This window comes from Raphanus sativus, chromosome 2, assembly GCF_000801105.2.
Source record: "Raphanus sativus cultivar WK10039 chromosome 2, ASM80110v3, whole genome shotgun sequence".
Taxonomy (NCBI): Eukaryota; Viridiplantae; Streptophyta; class Magnoliopsida; order Brassicales; family Brassicaceae; genus Raphanus; species Raphanus sativus.
The window spans coordinates 34,016,690-34,031,082 of NC_079512.1; the positions used below are offsets into that span (position 1 = coordinate 34,016,690).

Below are 14,393 nucleotides of genomic sequence, written 5' to 3' on the forward strand. Positions count from 1 at the left end.
GTTTTATTCTAAACTCCCATTTTATCTGGTTGAAATCCACATTTTTTCTTTAAAATCATGGTTATATCTTTAGAACCACTAATTTTGTTGTTGTTAAGATAAATATTATTAGACGGTTGAACAAAATAACTTTTTTCATCAGACATTGTGAATAATAAAACAGAATCTCCTTATTTTTTATTCGAGCCACTACTTTCAACGGGGGTTGAGTGTATACATTGAGCATCATGCTCCAGTAGTGGTAACATACTTGATGAGCATCTTCACAATCTCCTTTGAGACCTTTGAACTAGATTCCTTAAGGTTCTGAATCCTGCCATCTGTCTCTTCTTCTAAACGTTTTGCAGCTGCTTCTTGTTCCGTCTGAAACAAAATGTAAAGAATGAGTACACATATGTCTGAGTATCTAGTTTTGTTTTGGTGCTGATTACCCCAGAAATTTGTGTCTGATACTCTTCTTCTAGACGGGACCGATACTCTTCCATCTCCTTCTCAGCCTCGTCTTTTGCTTGCTTCATTCTTGCAAGTTTTGCTGATCATCGATTCATTAATCAAAAAAAAGATTCAAAACGAAAGTGTTAGTAATTGAGCCAATAAGCCGTAAAAGAGAAAGAAAATACCGGTCCTAGCAGCTGAAACGATCCGGCCGGCTTCTTGCTCAGCAGTTAAAAGCATCTGAATCCCACCTTGCCCTCTTAAAGAATCCATGGCTTGTGTTCTCCTCAAAGATAATCAAGACGTGTATGTTGTTCTTTTACAAAAATTGATGACAGAGATGAAAATTGTTGATATAAGCGTCTTTGGTTATGGTTTTAATTAGACGAAGAGCTTTTATCTCCTTGGTCCATGGAGTTATTTTGACTCGTTATTTTTAATTAAAAAGTGTTTAGATAACATTGCGTGAGCATCGGATCGGTGTGGTTTTAACACTTAAAATGATTGTGAACATAAAACATATCCTCTGTGTCTGCATGTACATATCACTGGCTAATATGAAACAACATGGGATTATGAACAAAAGGCATATTCTCTAGGGTTGCCACTGGCTAATCTCAGTAATCTGCATGTATGATGTATGCATAGTCACTAATCCCAAACTCTTAATGTGTCAAATAACCGGCTTACAAAATTAGCTACAAAATTAATTAAAGTTAGACATTTAGTAAGCAGTTCAATTAAGTCATTTTCACTGAAATAAATGCAATAATTAGCCCAAAATGATTCTCACACATGCATTATGGTTAGCATTTAATAAATAAACAAATAAAATCGTCACATCCATGTTATAAATATGTCAACAGAAACAAGTCGTTGGAGTTGGAATATATATAAGGTCTTAAAATAGAGGAGATTTGAGTTCTTTGTTTTTCTGTTTATAATGATCATGTAAATATCTTGAAAATTTTACAATATATGATGGTGATTAATACATAACATAGGGTGTGGTTGTTCTCAGTTATACTTATGTCGGGTTGCTGTTCGGAGGCCATACTTTGATGTTCTTGTCTCCTTTTAGTTTGTTGTATTAGCTGTTCTTGAACATAAAATTTCTTGAAAAATTTATATATAGTCGGATTCTAGTTTCTAGATATGTTACTGGTTAGGACCTTATTAAGATTAATAACATGTTCTAAAAAAAGATAATAACATGTTTTTATTTAAAAAGTTACCAAACACAAATTTCGACCATTTGACCTAACTAAGAGGGAAAAGCAAGCTTATAAATGTGAAAAAGTAGAATCAAGAGAACATGTAAGACGTCATATCATACGTGATACGTATAACAACTGCGTCGAGAACCCTAAGACTTGGTCACTTCACTATGCACACCCAAAGCAGCCAAAAGAACATGTTAAAATCGAATACTAGACCCCACCACATCATAAGTTCACCGGTCATTAGCACAACTAACGCATACTCGTACACCATTATTAACCCTTCTGATTCTTTAGCTTTGCCGTGAACAAAATTAGTAATACTAATTGCCAATATAATTAATCAAAAGATTATAAACAATTAAAATAAAGCGAGAGATCAAACTTAATTAGACAGTTATTAATAAGGGTCACACACACAGCTTCACACCTAACAATTCACGCTGAAACCGATAAACTTGGTCTTATATGTCTGCTTTCATTTAATGTCTTCTCTCTCTCATATTCTTGCTCTCTAACTACTTCACCTCTTAACTTCTCTCTCTATTTATTTTATCTTCTTTTTCATCAGTTTTCCTCTCCAACAACTAAACACACTCTTTCCGGTGAACATGGAGGCGTCCAGTGATCCGGCGACCACGAAGGAGAAGCAGAAGGCGACACCGAAGGTGTCACTTCTTAAGCTCTTCTCCTTTGCTGATTTCTACGATTGCGTTCTGATGACTCTAGGATCAATCGGCGCGTGCATTCACGGAGCCTCCGTTCCGGTCTTTTTCATATTCTTTGGCAAACTCATCAACATTATTGGTCTAGCTTATCTCTATCCACACCTTGCCTCTCACAAAGTAGCCAAGGTTTTTATTTATTTTTCTTAGTATATAGTTTTAAATCTTCATATGTAACTAAAGCCTATAGATTCTTCGGCTGACTACTCGGAAACTGGTTAGGACTTTACCTTACCTACAAAACTGTTCTTTTTAGCAGATTGGAATTAATATGTAATCCAGATAAGTAAACCCTAATTAAGTGTAAAGTGTGTTAGCGAGTATTATAATTTTTAATTGTGATTTATGAGCTTTAATTTGTATTTACTTGGTGCAGTACTCGTTGGATTTTGTATATCTGAGTGTGGCTATACTATTCTCTTCATGGTTAGGTGAATAAACATTTATTAAAATCATGCAATCTTTCTGAATTATATAGTTTACTTTTAGTAAATAAAGATATATAAAAATGGAAACAGAGGTTGCATGTTGGATGCATACGGGAGAGAGGCAGGCGGCAAAAATGAGGAGAGCTTATCTACGGTCAATGTTAAGTCAAGACATAAGCTTATTTGATACCGAAGCTTCAACTGGAGAAGTCATATCAGCCATCACCTCCGACATTCTCGTCGTCCAAGACGCCCTCTCAGAGAAGGTACCTCTCTACACCGAATCCAGCCGGCTCCAAACTATTTGATTAACTTGACAATTATGTTTTTTTTGTATTTTGTCAACATTTTGCTTAAGTTCAATTATTAAATTCATAATAGATCAATTATTAAATGCATTCGAATTAACATAAGACTAGGTAGTGACTATGTAAAAATATTTAAATTACAAAGTTGTGATTATGTATATTATAATTTAATTTAACATAACATTATTATAATTTAGCTATAGAAATGTTTAATTTAACATTATTTTATTATAATTTAGCTATAGAAATGTTTAATTTAACGTTATGTTTATTATAATTTAGCTATATAAATGCTTACTGTTTAAATTTAACATTTGTTCTCTATATACACACATCTGGTTATATGTTTTTTACAACTACCTAGTAAAGCCTGCTAACTAAGAGCATCTCCATTGAGATCTCTTAAGAGAGGTTCACACATTTTCCAAAGAAAAAAAAATATTAAAATAATCAAATCTTGTGAACCTCTCTCTTGCAAAGTTCTTCCCGGTGAACTCCTCTCTCTTGAGGTTCATCACTGTAGCGTGGGTCCCACGTGTCGTGGCGGCCCACGATTGGTCTACTTTTTTTTTTTTTTTTAAGAAAGAAAAATCAAAAAGAAAAATAAAAAAAAATTAATAATTAAAAATTGAAAAGATGAATCCAAGAAGGGGTTCACCAATGGAAATGCTCTAAGACGTTGGTCATTTAACTGTTCATCCGTAAATATTTTAAATGGGTTGTTTCTATTTCGTACACATGGGTTCTCTACTCTGTGTCAGTTTTAATGTGAATCACCATATGGTCCATGGCTTAGTTCAATAAATAATAAAGATGCTTTTGCATGCATCTCTTTTGTTTTTTTTTTAAACTAATATTCTTATTTTCTGATATTCCAATAAAGCATATACTGTACCTTTATTTTTCATTTTTGTAATATGCTTTCGGTCCTTGATGCAAAAATAATAAATGCATGGTCTTTACTTCGGTTATAGCTGCATTGCATTTTGCATTTATAAGGCGGTTGAGTTTGATACAAATTAATTTATGTTTTTATGAGTGACCTATATTTGGTTCTTTCCAGCTAAGCCAGTCACTTAACAGTCTAGTCGCTTTGATCTCAAAACGTTAAATGTGATCAAGCAAATCGGTCATAGGTTTTCAATAACTTAATTACCGGTAAATTTTGTTATAGGTAGGGAATTTCTTGCACTATATAAGCCGGTTCATAGCCGGTTTTGCAATCGGATTCTCGAGCGTATGGCAAATAAGTCTTGTCACTCTATCCATAGTCCCTCTCATTGCTCTAGCTGGCGGCATCTACGCGTTCGTGGCCATCGGACTTATCGCCCGAGTCCGAAAATCATACATCAAGGCCGGTGAAATTGCGGAAGAGGTTAGTTACTTCTCTGACAAGTAAAGTTCATATATATTGAAATCATAGGTTTTGTGTGTACTTCATGTCATGTTTCTCTGTCGAAACTCAGGTGATCGGTAATGTGAGGACCGTGCAAGCATTCACGGGTGAAGAAAGGGCGGTGAAACTATACCGAGAAGCTCTCCAGAACACGTTCAAGTACGGGAGAAAAGCTGGTTTAACCAAAGGACTAGGTCTTGGTTCCTTACACTGTGTCTTGTTTCTATCATGGGCTTTGCTCGTCTGGTTCACAAGCGTTGTGGTCCACAAGGATATCGCAGATGGTGGCAAATCATTCACTACAATGCTCAATGTTGTCATTGCTGGCCTGTATGTATATGATCTTCCTATCTTGCTTTGGTTGCTTGCTCTCTACGTTTCCTTTTATGTATCACAACGTTTTCATGTTCGTGTAGGTCTCTTGGACAAGCAGCGCCGGATATTTCCGCGTTTGTACGTGCCAAAGCTGCTGCATATCCAATTTTTAAGATGATTGAACGTGACACGGCGGCTAAAACGAGCGCAAAAACTGGCCGTAGACTCAGCAAAGTAGACGGACACATACAATTCAAGAACGTGACTTTTAGCTACCCATCTCGCCCAGATGTATTAATCTTCGACAAGCTAAACCTATCCATCGCTGCCGGGAAAATCGTGGCACTCGTTGGAGGAAGCGGGTCAGGGAAGAGCACGGTCATATCCTTGATAGAGCGGTTCTACGAGCCAAACTCTGGAGCCGTGTGGCTAGACGGAAACGATATTAAAGATCTTGATATAAAGTGGTTAAGGGGACAGATTGGTTTGGTTAATCAAGAACCAGCTCTGTTTGCTACAACGATTCGTGAGAACATTATGTACGGTAAAGATGACGCGACGAATGAGGAGCTTGCCCGTGCTGCAAAGCTCTCGGAAGCTATTTCGTTTATCAACAACCTCCCTGAAGGGTTTGAGACCCAGGTATGTTAGATAGGAACCTTGGAACACAAGAAACAACTATAAACCCTAAATTCAACTTTTACCTTAGGTTGGAGAGAGGGGAATTCAACTTTCCGGTGGACAGAAACAGAGGATTGCGATATCAAGAGCAATCGTGAAGAATCCATCGATACTTTTACTCGACGAGGCGACAAGTGCTCTAGATGCAGAGTCAGAGAAGAGTGTTCAAGAAGCGTTGGATAGAGTGATGGTTGGAAGAACAACCGTGGTTGTGGCTCACAGACTCTCAACGGTAAGAAATGCAGACATCATAGCGGTTGTTCATGAAGGGAAGATTGTAGAGTTTGGAAACCACGAGAACCTCATATCTAATCCGGACGGGGCCTACTCTGCTCTCCTTCGTCTCCAAGAAACTGCCTCATTGCAGCGTAACCCTTCCTTGATTCGCACGCTAAGCAGGCAACAGAGGTACTATTTGCTTTAGCACCATAGTTTCATTAGACCTAGCTAGTTCTAGAACCCTCATTCTGAATATCATATTGTGGAATTTAGTAAAAGTTCTAATAAATTTATTTAAACAATTTGGTGGCATATAGTTTATGTACTTAAAATTCTCAAATGTCAATATCTCATCTAGCTACGACCAGGTCCTGACTCTATTATTTTCTCATTTGCAGTATGAAGTATTCAGGGGATCTATCAAGAACAAGAACGAGCTTCTGCTCAGATAGGGACTCAGTAACTCGACAGGACGGCGCAGAGCCATCCAAAAAGACTAAAGTGACAGTTGGACGTCTTTATTCTATGATCCGACCGGACTGGATGTACGGACTTTGTGGCACAATATGTGCCTTTATTGCTGGATCTCAGATGCCTCTTTTCGCCCTTGGAGTCTCACACTCCTTAGTTTCATACTACGAGAAGGATTGGGTGGACACCCAAAAAGAAGTCAAGAAGGTCGCCATCCTCTTCTGCTGCGCTTCAGCCATCACTCTCATTGTCTACACCATCGAGCATATCTGCTTTGGTACTATGGGCGAGCGTCTCACTCTCCGTGTCCGTGAAAAGATGTTCTCAGGTTTGCCTAAAACTATCTTGAAGTTCTTTGCACATTTTAAATTCAATAAACGAATTTAATACTTTTTTTTGTTCGCCATGAAATTAATATACTTTATTTTTGGTTTTTAAGCGATCTTGAAGAATGAAATCGGGTGGTTTGATGAGGTGGACAACACGAGCTCGATGTTGGCGTCGCGGCTAGAGAGTGACGCCACTTTGCTTAAAACCATAGTGGTCGATAGGTCAACCATTCTACTTCAGAACTTAGGTCTCGTTGTGACATCTTTCGTCATTTCCTTCATGCTCAACTGGCGTCTTACTCTTGTCGTAGTGGCCACATACCCATTGGTTATAAGTGGCCATATAAGCGAGGTAAAACACAGCGTTTTTTGCGTCTTTCTTAACGTGTTTGACAATTTATAATAAGGTTTTATTACTATTTTGTATGTTTTTGTAGAAACTTTTCATGCAAGGCTATGGAGGGAACTTGAGCAAAGCGTACTTAAAGGCCAACATGTTGGCCGGAGAGTCTGTTAGCAACATCCGAACCGTCGCTGCCTTCTGTGCCGAGGATAAGATCTTAGAACTGTATTCAAGAGAGCTATTAGAACCCTCCAAACGTTCTTTCAGACGTGGACAAACAGCTGGTCTTTTGTACGGCATCTCTCAGTTCTTCATTTTCTCCTCCTATGGACTCGCTCTCTGGTACGGGTCAACGTTGATGGATAAAGGACTATCGAATTTCAAATCGGTGATGAAAACGTTCATGGTTTTGATCGTGACGGCTTTAGCGATGGGTGAGACATTGGCTCTAGCTCCGGATCTGCTGAAAGGAAACCAGATGGTCGCGTCTGTGTTCGAAATCTTGGACCGGAAGACTCGGATTGTTGGAGAAACAAGCGAGGAGCTGAGTAATGTGGAAGGCACGATTGAGCTCAAAGGCGTCCACTTTAGCTACCCTTCAAGACCGGATGTTGTGATTTTTAAGGACTTTGATCTGGTAGTTCGTTCCGGAAAGAGCATGGCGCTCGTCGGACAGAGTGGCTCCGGGAAAAGTTCGGTCATTTCACTCATTCTCCGGTTCTATGACCCGACCGCAGGAAAAGTCATGATAGAGGGTAAGTGTGTGCCTTAGCAGCCTGAGGACAAACGTTTCTTTCGTGCCAAGTTAAAACAACCAAGGTTTCTTGCCTCAAAAGAAACTGTTAATTGGCTAATTAATCTGTTTTTGTTTTTTTTTTCAATTTCAATTGCAGGAAAAGACATTAAGAAACTAGACTTGAAAGCACTGAGGAAACACATTGGTCTGGTTCAACAAGAACCAGCACTTTTCGCGACCACAATATACGAGAACATTTTGTACGGAAACGAAGGAGCTACTCAATCTGAAGTCATCGAAGCAGCTACTCTCGCAAACGCTCACAGCTTCATCACCTCTCTGCCACAAGGCTACTCTACCAAAGTAGGTGAACGCGGCGTTCAGATGTCAGGCGGTCAGAGACAGAGGATCGCTATCGCTAGAGCCATCCTCAGGAATCCTGAGATTCTGCTCCTTGACGAAGCCACAAGCGCTTTGGACATTGAATCCGAACGTGTGGTAAGTTTCTTTAGAGCTTTGATTTTCTAGGGTTTAATCCGCATAGACTTATGGGTTCATATTTAGGTACAACAAGCACTGGATCGGTTAATGACAAACCGGACAACGGTGGTGGTTGCTCACCGGTTATCGACGATCCAGAACGCGGACACGATAAGTGTGCTACATGGAGGCAAGATCGTAGAGCAAGGCAGCCACCATAGGCTCGTTCTGAACAAGACGGGTCCTTATTTTAAACTCATCAGCCTTCAGCAGCAACAACATCCTTAAATACTATATAGATAATTGTTTTAAACTTTTAATTTGTTATTGTGGAAAATATTGATCATCATACCTATATATTTACCCGATGTGATTATATTAATCATCTTGATTTACAAATTAGTAAAAAAATTCTAAACCAGCAATATGTATTTCTTTTCAAATGAAATATTTTGAAATATTTTGTTTTTTTCTTTATTTATTTGTTCAAAAGGAGTCATCTCAGCTTTTCTTATAAACTCTCTCTTTATCATCAACACGTTCCACCGCGACATTCTCCAAGGATAAGAATAAAAAGATCAACAAAAAGACAATTTTGATAAGGAATAAAGGTTTGTTGCAGAGTACTTGCCCCTACAGAATGACACAACTGTTACAACGAAGCAGCCATCACTGCCAGCTCAGCAGGTCCACAAATAAAGGTCAAGTCAAATTTGATATAGTAACTATTTTCATCAACTTGAAGTTACTCTTATAATTAGGGTAACTAATACTTCTTTAAAAAAATGTTAAGCATTACCTATGATATAATTATTTTATTTGTACTAAGATATTTGTACTTCTTATTTTAATAATTTTACATGTAAATGAAAAGCTAAAATAAAGTATTTACAGAATTCATAAACATTGACTTGAATAAAATAATGGTAGCAAAACTCAAAAGAGACGGTCGAATATAATTAGTACTATTTTTTCAAAAGGAAAACGAAAAGTATTTACATAATTCAACTACTCCACTGGGTCTGGGAGACAGATATTTTGCAAATAAAAGAGAGACTCCGGTGACTTGAACAGCCGGCGACGAAACTTTCCAAACGCGCTTCGCTCTTCTTCTTCTTCTTCCACCTCCGATCCATCGTAAAACCATGGGTAACGGAAACTCAACGGAGACTAAGGAGTCGCGCCGATCAAAGATGCGGCAGAAGCTTCAGAACTTCAGCAGCCGCCGCCGTCTTCGTCGTCCTGGATCCGGAAGCGTCTCCGGATTAGCCAGTCAGAGATCCGTGAGCCAAGATGATTTCGCCGGCATTGCTCTTCTCACTCTCATCGGCGTACGGTTTCGATCTTTTTTTGTAACCATCGTCAACTGTGTTGTAATTCGATAGGTAGTCAATTCATGTGTGTAAATCGTTTTTTGGCAGGCGGAGATGAAGTTCAAGGACAAATGGCTGGCCTGTGTTTCCTTCGGTGAACAAACATTCCGTACCGGAATCTCTGATTCGTAAGTCCTCTGCCTCCCAATCTTTTTCGAATCGTTTTATAGTTTTGAGAATGTCAACGTTTTCCTCATTTTTTTTTTTTTTGCAGTACTGATAAGCCGATTTGGAATTCGGTAAGAGAAGTTCAAACATCTGATTTTTTTAAAAGCTCCTTTTGAGGAGTTGTGAATGATCGTTTCTGTTTTTTTTTTGTCTGGTTCTGTATACAGGAGAAGAAGCTCCTCCTGGAGAAAAATGGACCGAGTCTAGCTAGGATCTCTGTATTTGAGGTGTGAAGTGAAGCTAATACTCAGATTTGGAGTTTAGTTACCATTTTCATTTTTTTTTGAAGTATTGTTTGGTTCGGAATGTGACTTTGTTTTCTTCGATGCAGACCAATAGAATGTCGAAGAACAATATCATCGGTTATTGTGATCTCGATCTCCTTGAGTTTGTAGTGCAGGTCAGCAGTTCGTTTTCTTTTTTTTTTTTTTTTTTCCATTTGAAAGCTGTTTAGGTTCTTCCACCTTTTTCTCATTTTTAATACTCTTTTCCTTCGAGTATCTGCCTGCTTCCCTTGATTTATAAGTAATTTGGTTGGGGAGGAATGTGTCACTGTTCATGGATTCGATTTTGCAATGCCTTGAATTTGATAAATCGATGATATGACGATATTGTTTGTTGACAGAACTGTTTCGTTTCTGTCTTATACAATGCAATATAGGAACCTGACTCTACTTGCAAGCCATTTGACCTGCTAGACCCGGCCTCGTCCGATGTTGTTGGCAGCATGTTCATTTCATGTTCCGTTGAGGTATGCTGTATGTTCAAATTTACAGCAGGTGGTTGAATAAATTCGGTGGGAAGGGTTTCTGATATTGGTTGCTAACCTTCCCCAGGATCCTGTTGAAACCGAGAAATGTTTCGCGAAGCGAATTTTGTCCATAGTGGTATGCTTTACTTTATTTTCCACTTTGTCTATTCTGGTCTTGTGAAGTTTTTTGATGTTATCCTCTTTGCTACATTTTTAGTTTTCTTCAAATTTTTAATGATTGGTGATAAAGACCTGGTACATCCTGCATACTTTAATCAAACTCCCTTCTGTTCGTTTTTATTGTTTATCTTTATTTTGATGCGACGCTTTTTTTTTTCAATTAATAGCCTATGAGCTACCATCTTCCTTTCAATTGCTTCCTTAGCAGTTCTTTTTTTCTGCTGAAAATCATGACCTCCTGCAGCCTTTATAATGAATTGATGGAGTCCTTCATCTTAGCGCAGGACTATAATGAAGATGGACATCTCTCATTCTCAGAGTTCTCTGATCTGATGAACGCTTTTGGGAATCTTGTGGCTTCTAAAAAGGTTTGACCTTCACCTCTATCCGGTGTGCGTGCTTGTGCATATGTGTTCGTTTCCAAGTGTGTAGCGCCAGTTAGCCTTTGAATTTCGAGTACCAAAAGTTGTACCCTTTAGCATTTTCTAGTAGAGAATGCTAGAGTGCTGCATTTTTCTGAAGGCATTCTTTTGACTTTTTCACTTGTTTACCAGAAAGAGGAGTTGTTCAAAGCGGCTGACCTTAATGGAGATGGTGTTGTTACGATTGATGAGTTGGCTGCACTTCTAGCCGTTCAACAAGAACAGTAATAACACTCTATGCATTGCCTACGTTGATAACTTCTGTTTATACATATTATTGTTTTCCATTACATCCTCGAATCTTAATCCTTTTGCATTCATCTTTTGCAGAGAGCCAATTATAAATAATTGTCCGGTCTGCGGGGAGGCGCTTCAACTGTCTGACAAGCTCAACGCAATGATCCATATGACTCTTTGTTTTGACGAAGGAACTGGTAATCAAATGACCGGAGGGTTCTTGACTGATAGGCAGGCTTCATATGGGTTAGAGTTTTCCACTTTTTATGGTTTTAATCAGCCATTCAAAATCATTTATATATTCTTGGCATGCTGAGCCTTCAAAATTTTAACATTCCATCAGGTGGATGTTCAAACTAAGTGAATGGACTCATCTATCAACTTATGATGTTGGTTTGAATACTGGTTCAAGTGCTTCACATATTGTGGTAACTTCCCTTTCTACCACTTTTGTTTGTGTCATGATAAACAACTAATATGGAGGCCGATTATGAAGTTATCTGATTTCCTATGTTCTTTAAACTCTTTAACTTCAGAAAATCCTGGCTTGGCGGAAGCCTGATATTTGTTTGAAAAAAATTCCTCCTAGCCATTTTTGTGGTTTTCGTATGAGTATCTTATAATGCTCAGCAAATGCACTAAAATATACATATATGTACTGTATTTGCTTTAGGTGATTGATCGGAAGACTAAGAGGCTCGTCGAAGAGTTGATTGATTCAAAGATTGTTATGTCGATGAGAGCTATTTACCAGTCAAAAATTGGACTCGGGCTTATGGACCAAGGTAAAAATCTGGTTCATTCACCTCTATAATGCACCTGGCAGTAGTACCTTTGCGATAAATATTTGTTCTCGCTTAAAATGTGCCAACAAGCTTCATATTCTTGCCTTTATTCTGGTTTCTGGATCGACCTCCTTGATGCAGGAGCAAAAGAGATTTTGCAGAACCTTTCTGAGAAGCAGGGGAAGAAAATGAACACAGCTGAATCTGCCCAAAATATACCCAGCTTTCTCGAGTTTTTCAAGGTATGAGATCCTCTTTTAAACCGTTTGGTTACATTTTGTGACTTTTCATGAACATCGATAATAAAATCATTTGTCTGTTGCAGGATCAAATAAACATGTCTGAAGTCAAGTATCCTCTAGACCATTTTAAGGTATGCAAAAGGCAACTCATGGTATCATTATAACTAAAATAAAATATGTTGCTAGTTGTTGGACTTGAGATCTAACCAAAGACTGTTCACGGTATGACTTTTTAAGGAAAACCCATTAGTTTGTGGCTAAGGTATCGATATAGAAGTAAGTTTGAGGTAAATCTTAAGCTAAATCATATGCCGGTTTTATCTAGGAAGGGAAGACACCTCTTTGATAATTTAGTTAACTATAAGCTTGTGAACCTTTCATGGATTTGAAAGATGGTCTATTCAACTTGCAGACGTTCAATGAATTCTTCATACGGGAGTTAAAGCCTGGTGCAAGACCAATTGCGTGCATTGATCGGGATGATGTTGCTGTATCAGCTGCTGATTGTCGATTAATGGCGTTTCAATCGGTGGATGATAGCACGCGGTTCTGGATCAAGGTAAACCGGCCTGTATAGTAGGAATAATATAACAATTTTTACAAGCTCCGCATCTGTAAAAATGATCAAACTCTTAAGATCAGCTGATAATTTCTTTATTCTAAAATTTTCAATCTTTTTCAATTTTGTAGGGTCGTAAGTTCTCAATTAAAGGCCTCCTTGGGAAGGATGTGGATTCAGATGCTTTCCTTGATGGATCTTTAGTGATATTCCGATTGGCTCCACAGGTGAGACAAGACTGCATGTTTCATGTCTTTCGACCAAAAGCTAGAATATCATAGTCGTTTTTGTTCCCTCTCTTTATGCATTTATTGTTCTGTTACAGGACTATCATCGTTTTCATTCTCCTGTTTCTGGCGTCATTGAAAAGTTTGTCGACGTTCCTGGAAGCTTATATACAGTATGTACTTAACCCATCTCTCTTTATAAGTTGAAGAGTTTCCAATTTTCTCTTCCTTTTCTTATTGGAGTTTCCTTGCTTTTTAGGTTAATCCGATTGCAGTCAATAGCAAGTACTGTAATGTGTTCACTGAGAATAAACGGACCGTCGTTATGATATCAACAGCAGAGTTTGGAAAGGTTTGGCATCTCCCATAAACTCTCTCATCATCTTCCTTCTCTGTGTGCTGGAGCAAATTATTTTCTCAACTGTCACTGTACCTGCTGCTATGAACTTATTGATGCTCTATTTTATACACGAAGCTGTATAATGAGATCTGGTCTTATTACGAAACTTAAACATCAGCATATTGTCTGTAACAGGTCGCATTTGTTGCGATTGGAGCCACAATGGTTGGTAGCATCAGCTTTGTTAGAAAAGAGGGAGACCATATAAAGAAAGGAGACGAGGTAACAATTCTGTTTTTTTCTTTTTTTTTTTTGAAAAACGAAATAGCTTCTTATGCAAGCGAGTACTAATTTAACATTCTACATTTTTCCAGCTTGGTTACTTCTCATTTGGTGGAAGCACAGTTATATGCGTCTTTGAAAAGGTAAGCTTCTAACTTGCACCACTATGATAATTACTATATGCTTAAAATCTTTCCGAAGAAAGAATTGAAGTATAAGCTTCCCCTATTGAGTTTCTTGATTTGAAAATCTTGTGACAAAATACCATACATGTTCATAATACTATCCTTATATGAGGTTCTTTGCATCTGCATCAACCTTATCTTTCATGTGGCACGTATTGTAGGACTCGATTAAGATCGACGAGGATCTCTTAGCTAACAGCGCTAGGTCCTTGGAGACTTTAGTTACTGTCGGAATGCAACTAGGTGTTTCATTTCCAAAGCTGGAAAACTGTTCTCTTGAATCCTGAACTGCCTCAAACTAGTCAAAACTACGAATGATGTTGATGTACTTCGGTTTGGTTTGATTTGTTTTAGTTTTTTTTTTTTTCTTCCTTCAGAAACTCAAATTATCTTTTGTTTGATACACAATGACTTTGCTCTGTATATATAAACACCAGTATGTCCAGGCATTGGTACTTGTTAATATTTGCTCTGTTTCGTTGTTTTCTGCTAGGTGACAATTTTACATGCAAATAGAGCTAGACACATGTCTTTTCTCTATAACTGTCTTAATAAA

The 14,393-nt window shown here is 38.0% G+C and overlaps 3 protein-coding genes across 4 annotated transcripts; 2 read left to right on the forward strand and 1 right to left on the reverse strand.

The window, feature by feature from the left end:
• Nucleotides 1-176: 176 nt before the first annotated feature.
• LOC108853406 (V-type proton ATPase subunit G3) lies at nucleotides 177-779 on the reverse strand. Its single transcript, XM_057002512.1, has 3 exons — nucleotides 621-779; nucleotides 432-532; nucleotides 177-363 (listed from the first exon to the last, which is right to left on the reverse strand). Exons 1-3 carry the CDS (start codon nucleotides 706-708, stop codon nucleotides 226-228), a joined length of 327 nt encoding a protein of 108 aa, XP_056858492.1. The 5' UTR covers nucleotides 709-779; the 3' UTR covers nucleotides 177-225.
• Nucleotides 780-2,174: 1,395 nt separating this feature from the next.
• On the forward strand, nucleotides 2,175-8,618 carry LOC108839497 (ABC transporter B family member 2). 2 transcript variants are annotated; one of them, XM_057003223.1, is made up of 12 exons: nucleotides 2,175-2,509; nucleotides 2,757-2,811; nucleotides 2,899-3,074; nucleotides 4,291-4,491; nucleotides 4,583-4,842; nucleotides 4,929-5,469; nucleotides 5,537-5,916; nucleotides 6,126-6,526; nucleotides 6,638-6,879; nucleotides 6,965-7,625; nucleotides 7,764-8,104; nucleotides 8,171-8,618. In XM_057003223.1, exons 1-12 carry the CDS (start codon nucleotides 2,267-2,269, stop codon nucleotides 8,372-8,374), a joined length of 3,705 nt encoding a protein of 1,234 aa, XP_056859203.1. In that variant the 5' UTR covers nucleotides 2,175-2,266; the 3' UTR covers nucleotides 8,375-8,618. The 2 variants fall into 2 exon arrangements, with proteins under 2 accessions (XP_056859203.1, XP_056859204.1); XM_057003224.1 differs by lacking the exon at nucleotides 2,757-2,811 and having other exon boundaries at nucleotides 2,379-2,509.
• Nucleotides 8,619-9,078: 460 nt separating this feature from the next.
• LOC108842187 (phosphatidylserine decarboxylase proenzyme 3) lies at nucleotides 9,079-14,321 on the forward strand. Its single transcript, XM_057003225.1, has 21 exons — nucleotides 9,079-9,417; nucleotides 9,508-9,587; nucleotides 9,674-9,698; nucleotides 9,795-9,854; nucleotides 9,959-10,027; nucleotides 10,289-10,378; nucleotides 10,464-10,514; nucleotides 10,843-10,926; nucleotides 11,113-11,204; nucleotides 11,311-11,463; nucleotides 11,561-11,645; nucleotides 11,891-12,002; nucleotides 12,144-12,244; nucleotides 12,328-12,375; nucleotides 12,657-12,803; nucleotides 12,935-13,030; nucleotides 13,129-13,203; nucleotides 13,290-13,382; nucleotides 13,566-13,652; nucleotides 13,745-13,795; nucleotides 13,999-14,321. Exons 1-21 carry the CDS (start codon nucleotides 9,232-9,234, stop codon nucleotides 14,122-14,124), a joined length of 1,911 nt encoding a protein of 636 aa, XP_056859205.1. The 5' UTR covers nucleotides 9,079-9,231; the 3' UTR covers nucleotides 14,125-14,321.
• The last annotated feature ends 72 nt before the right edge of the window (nucleotides 14,322-14,393 follow it).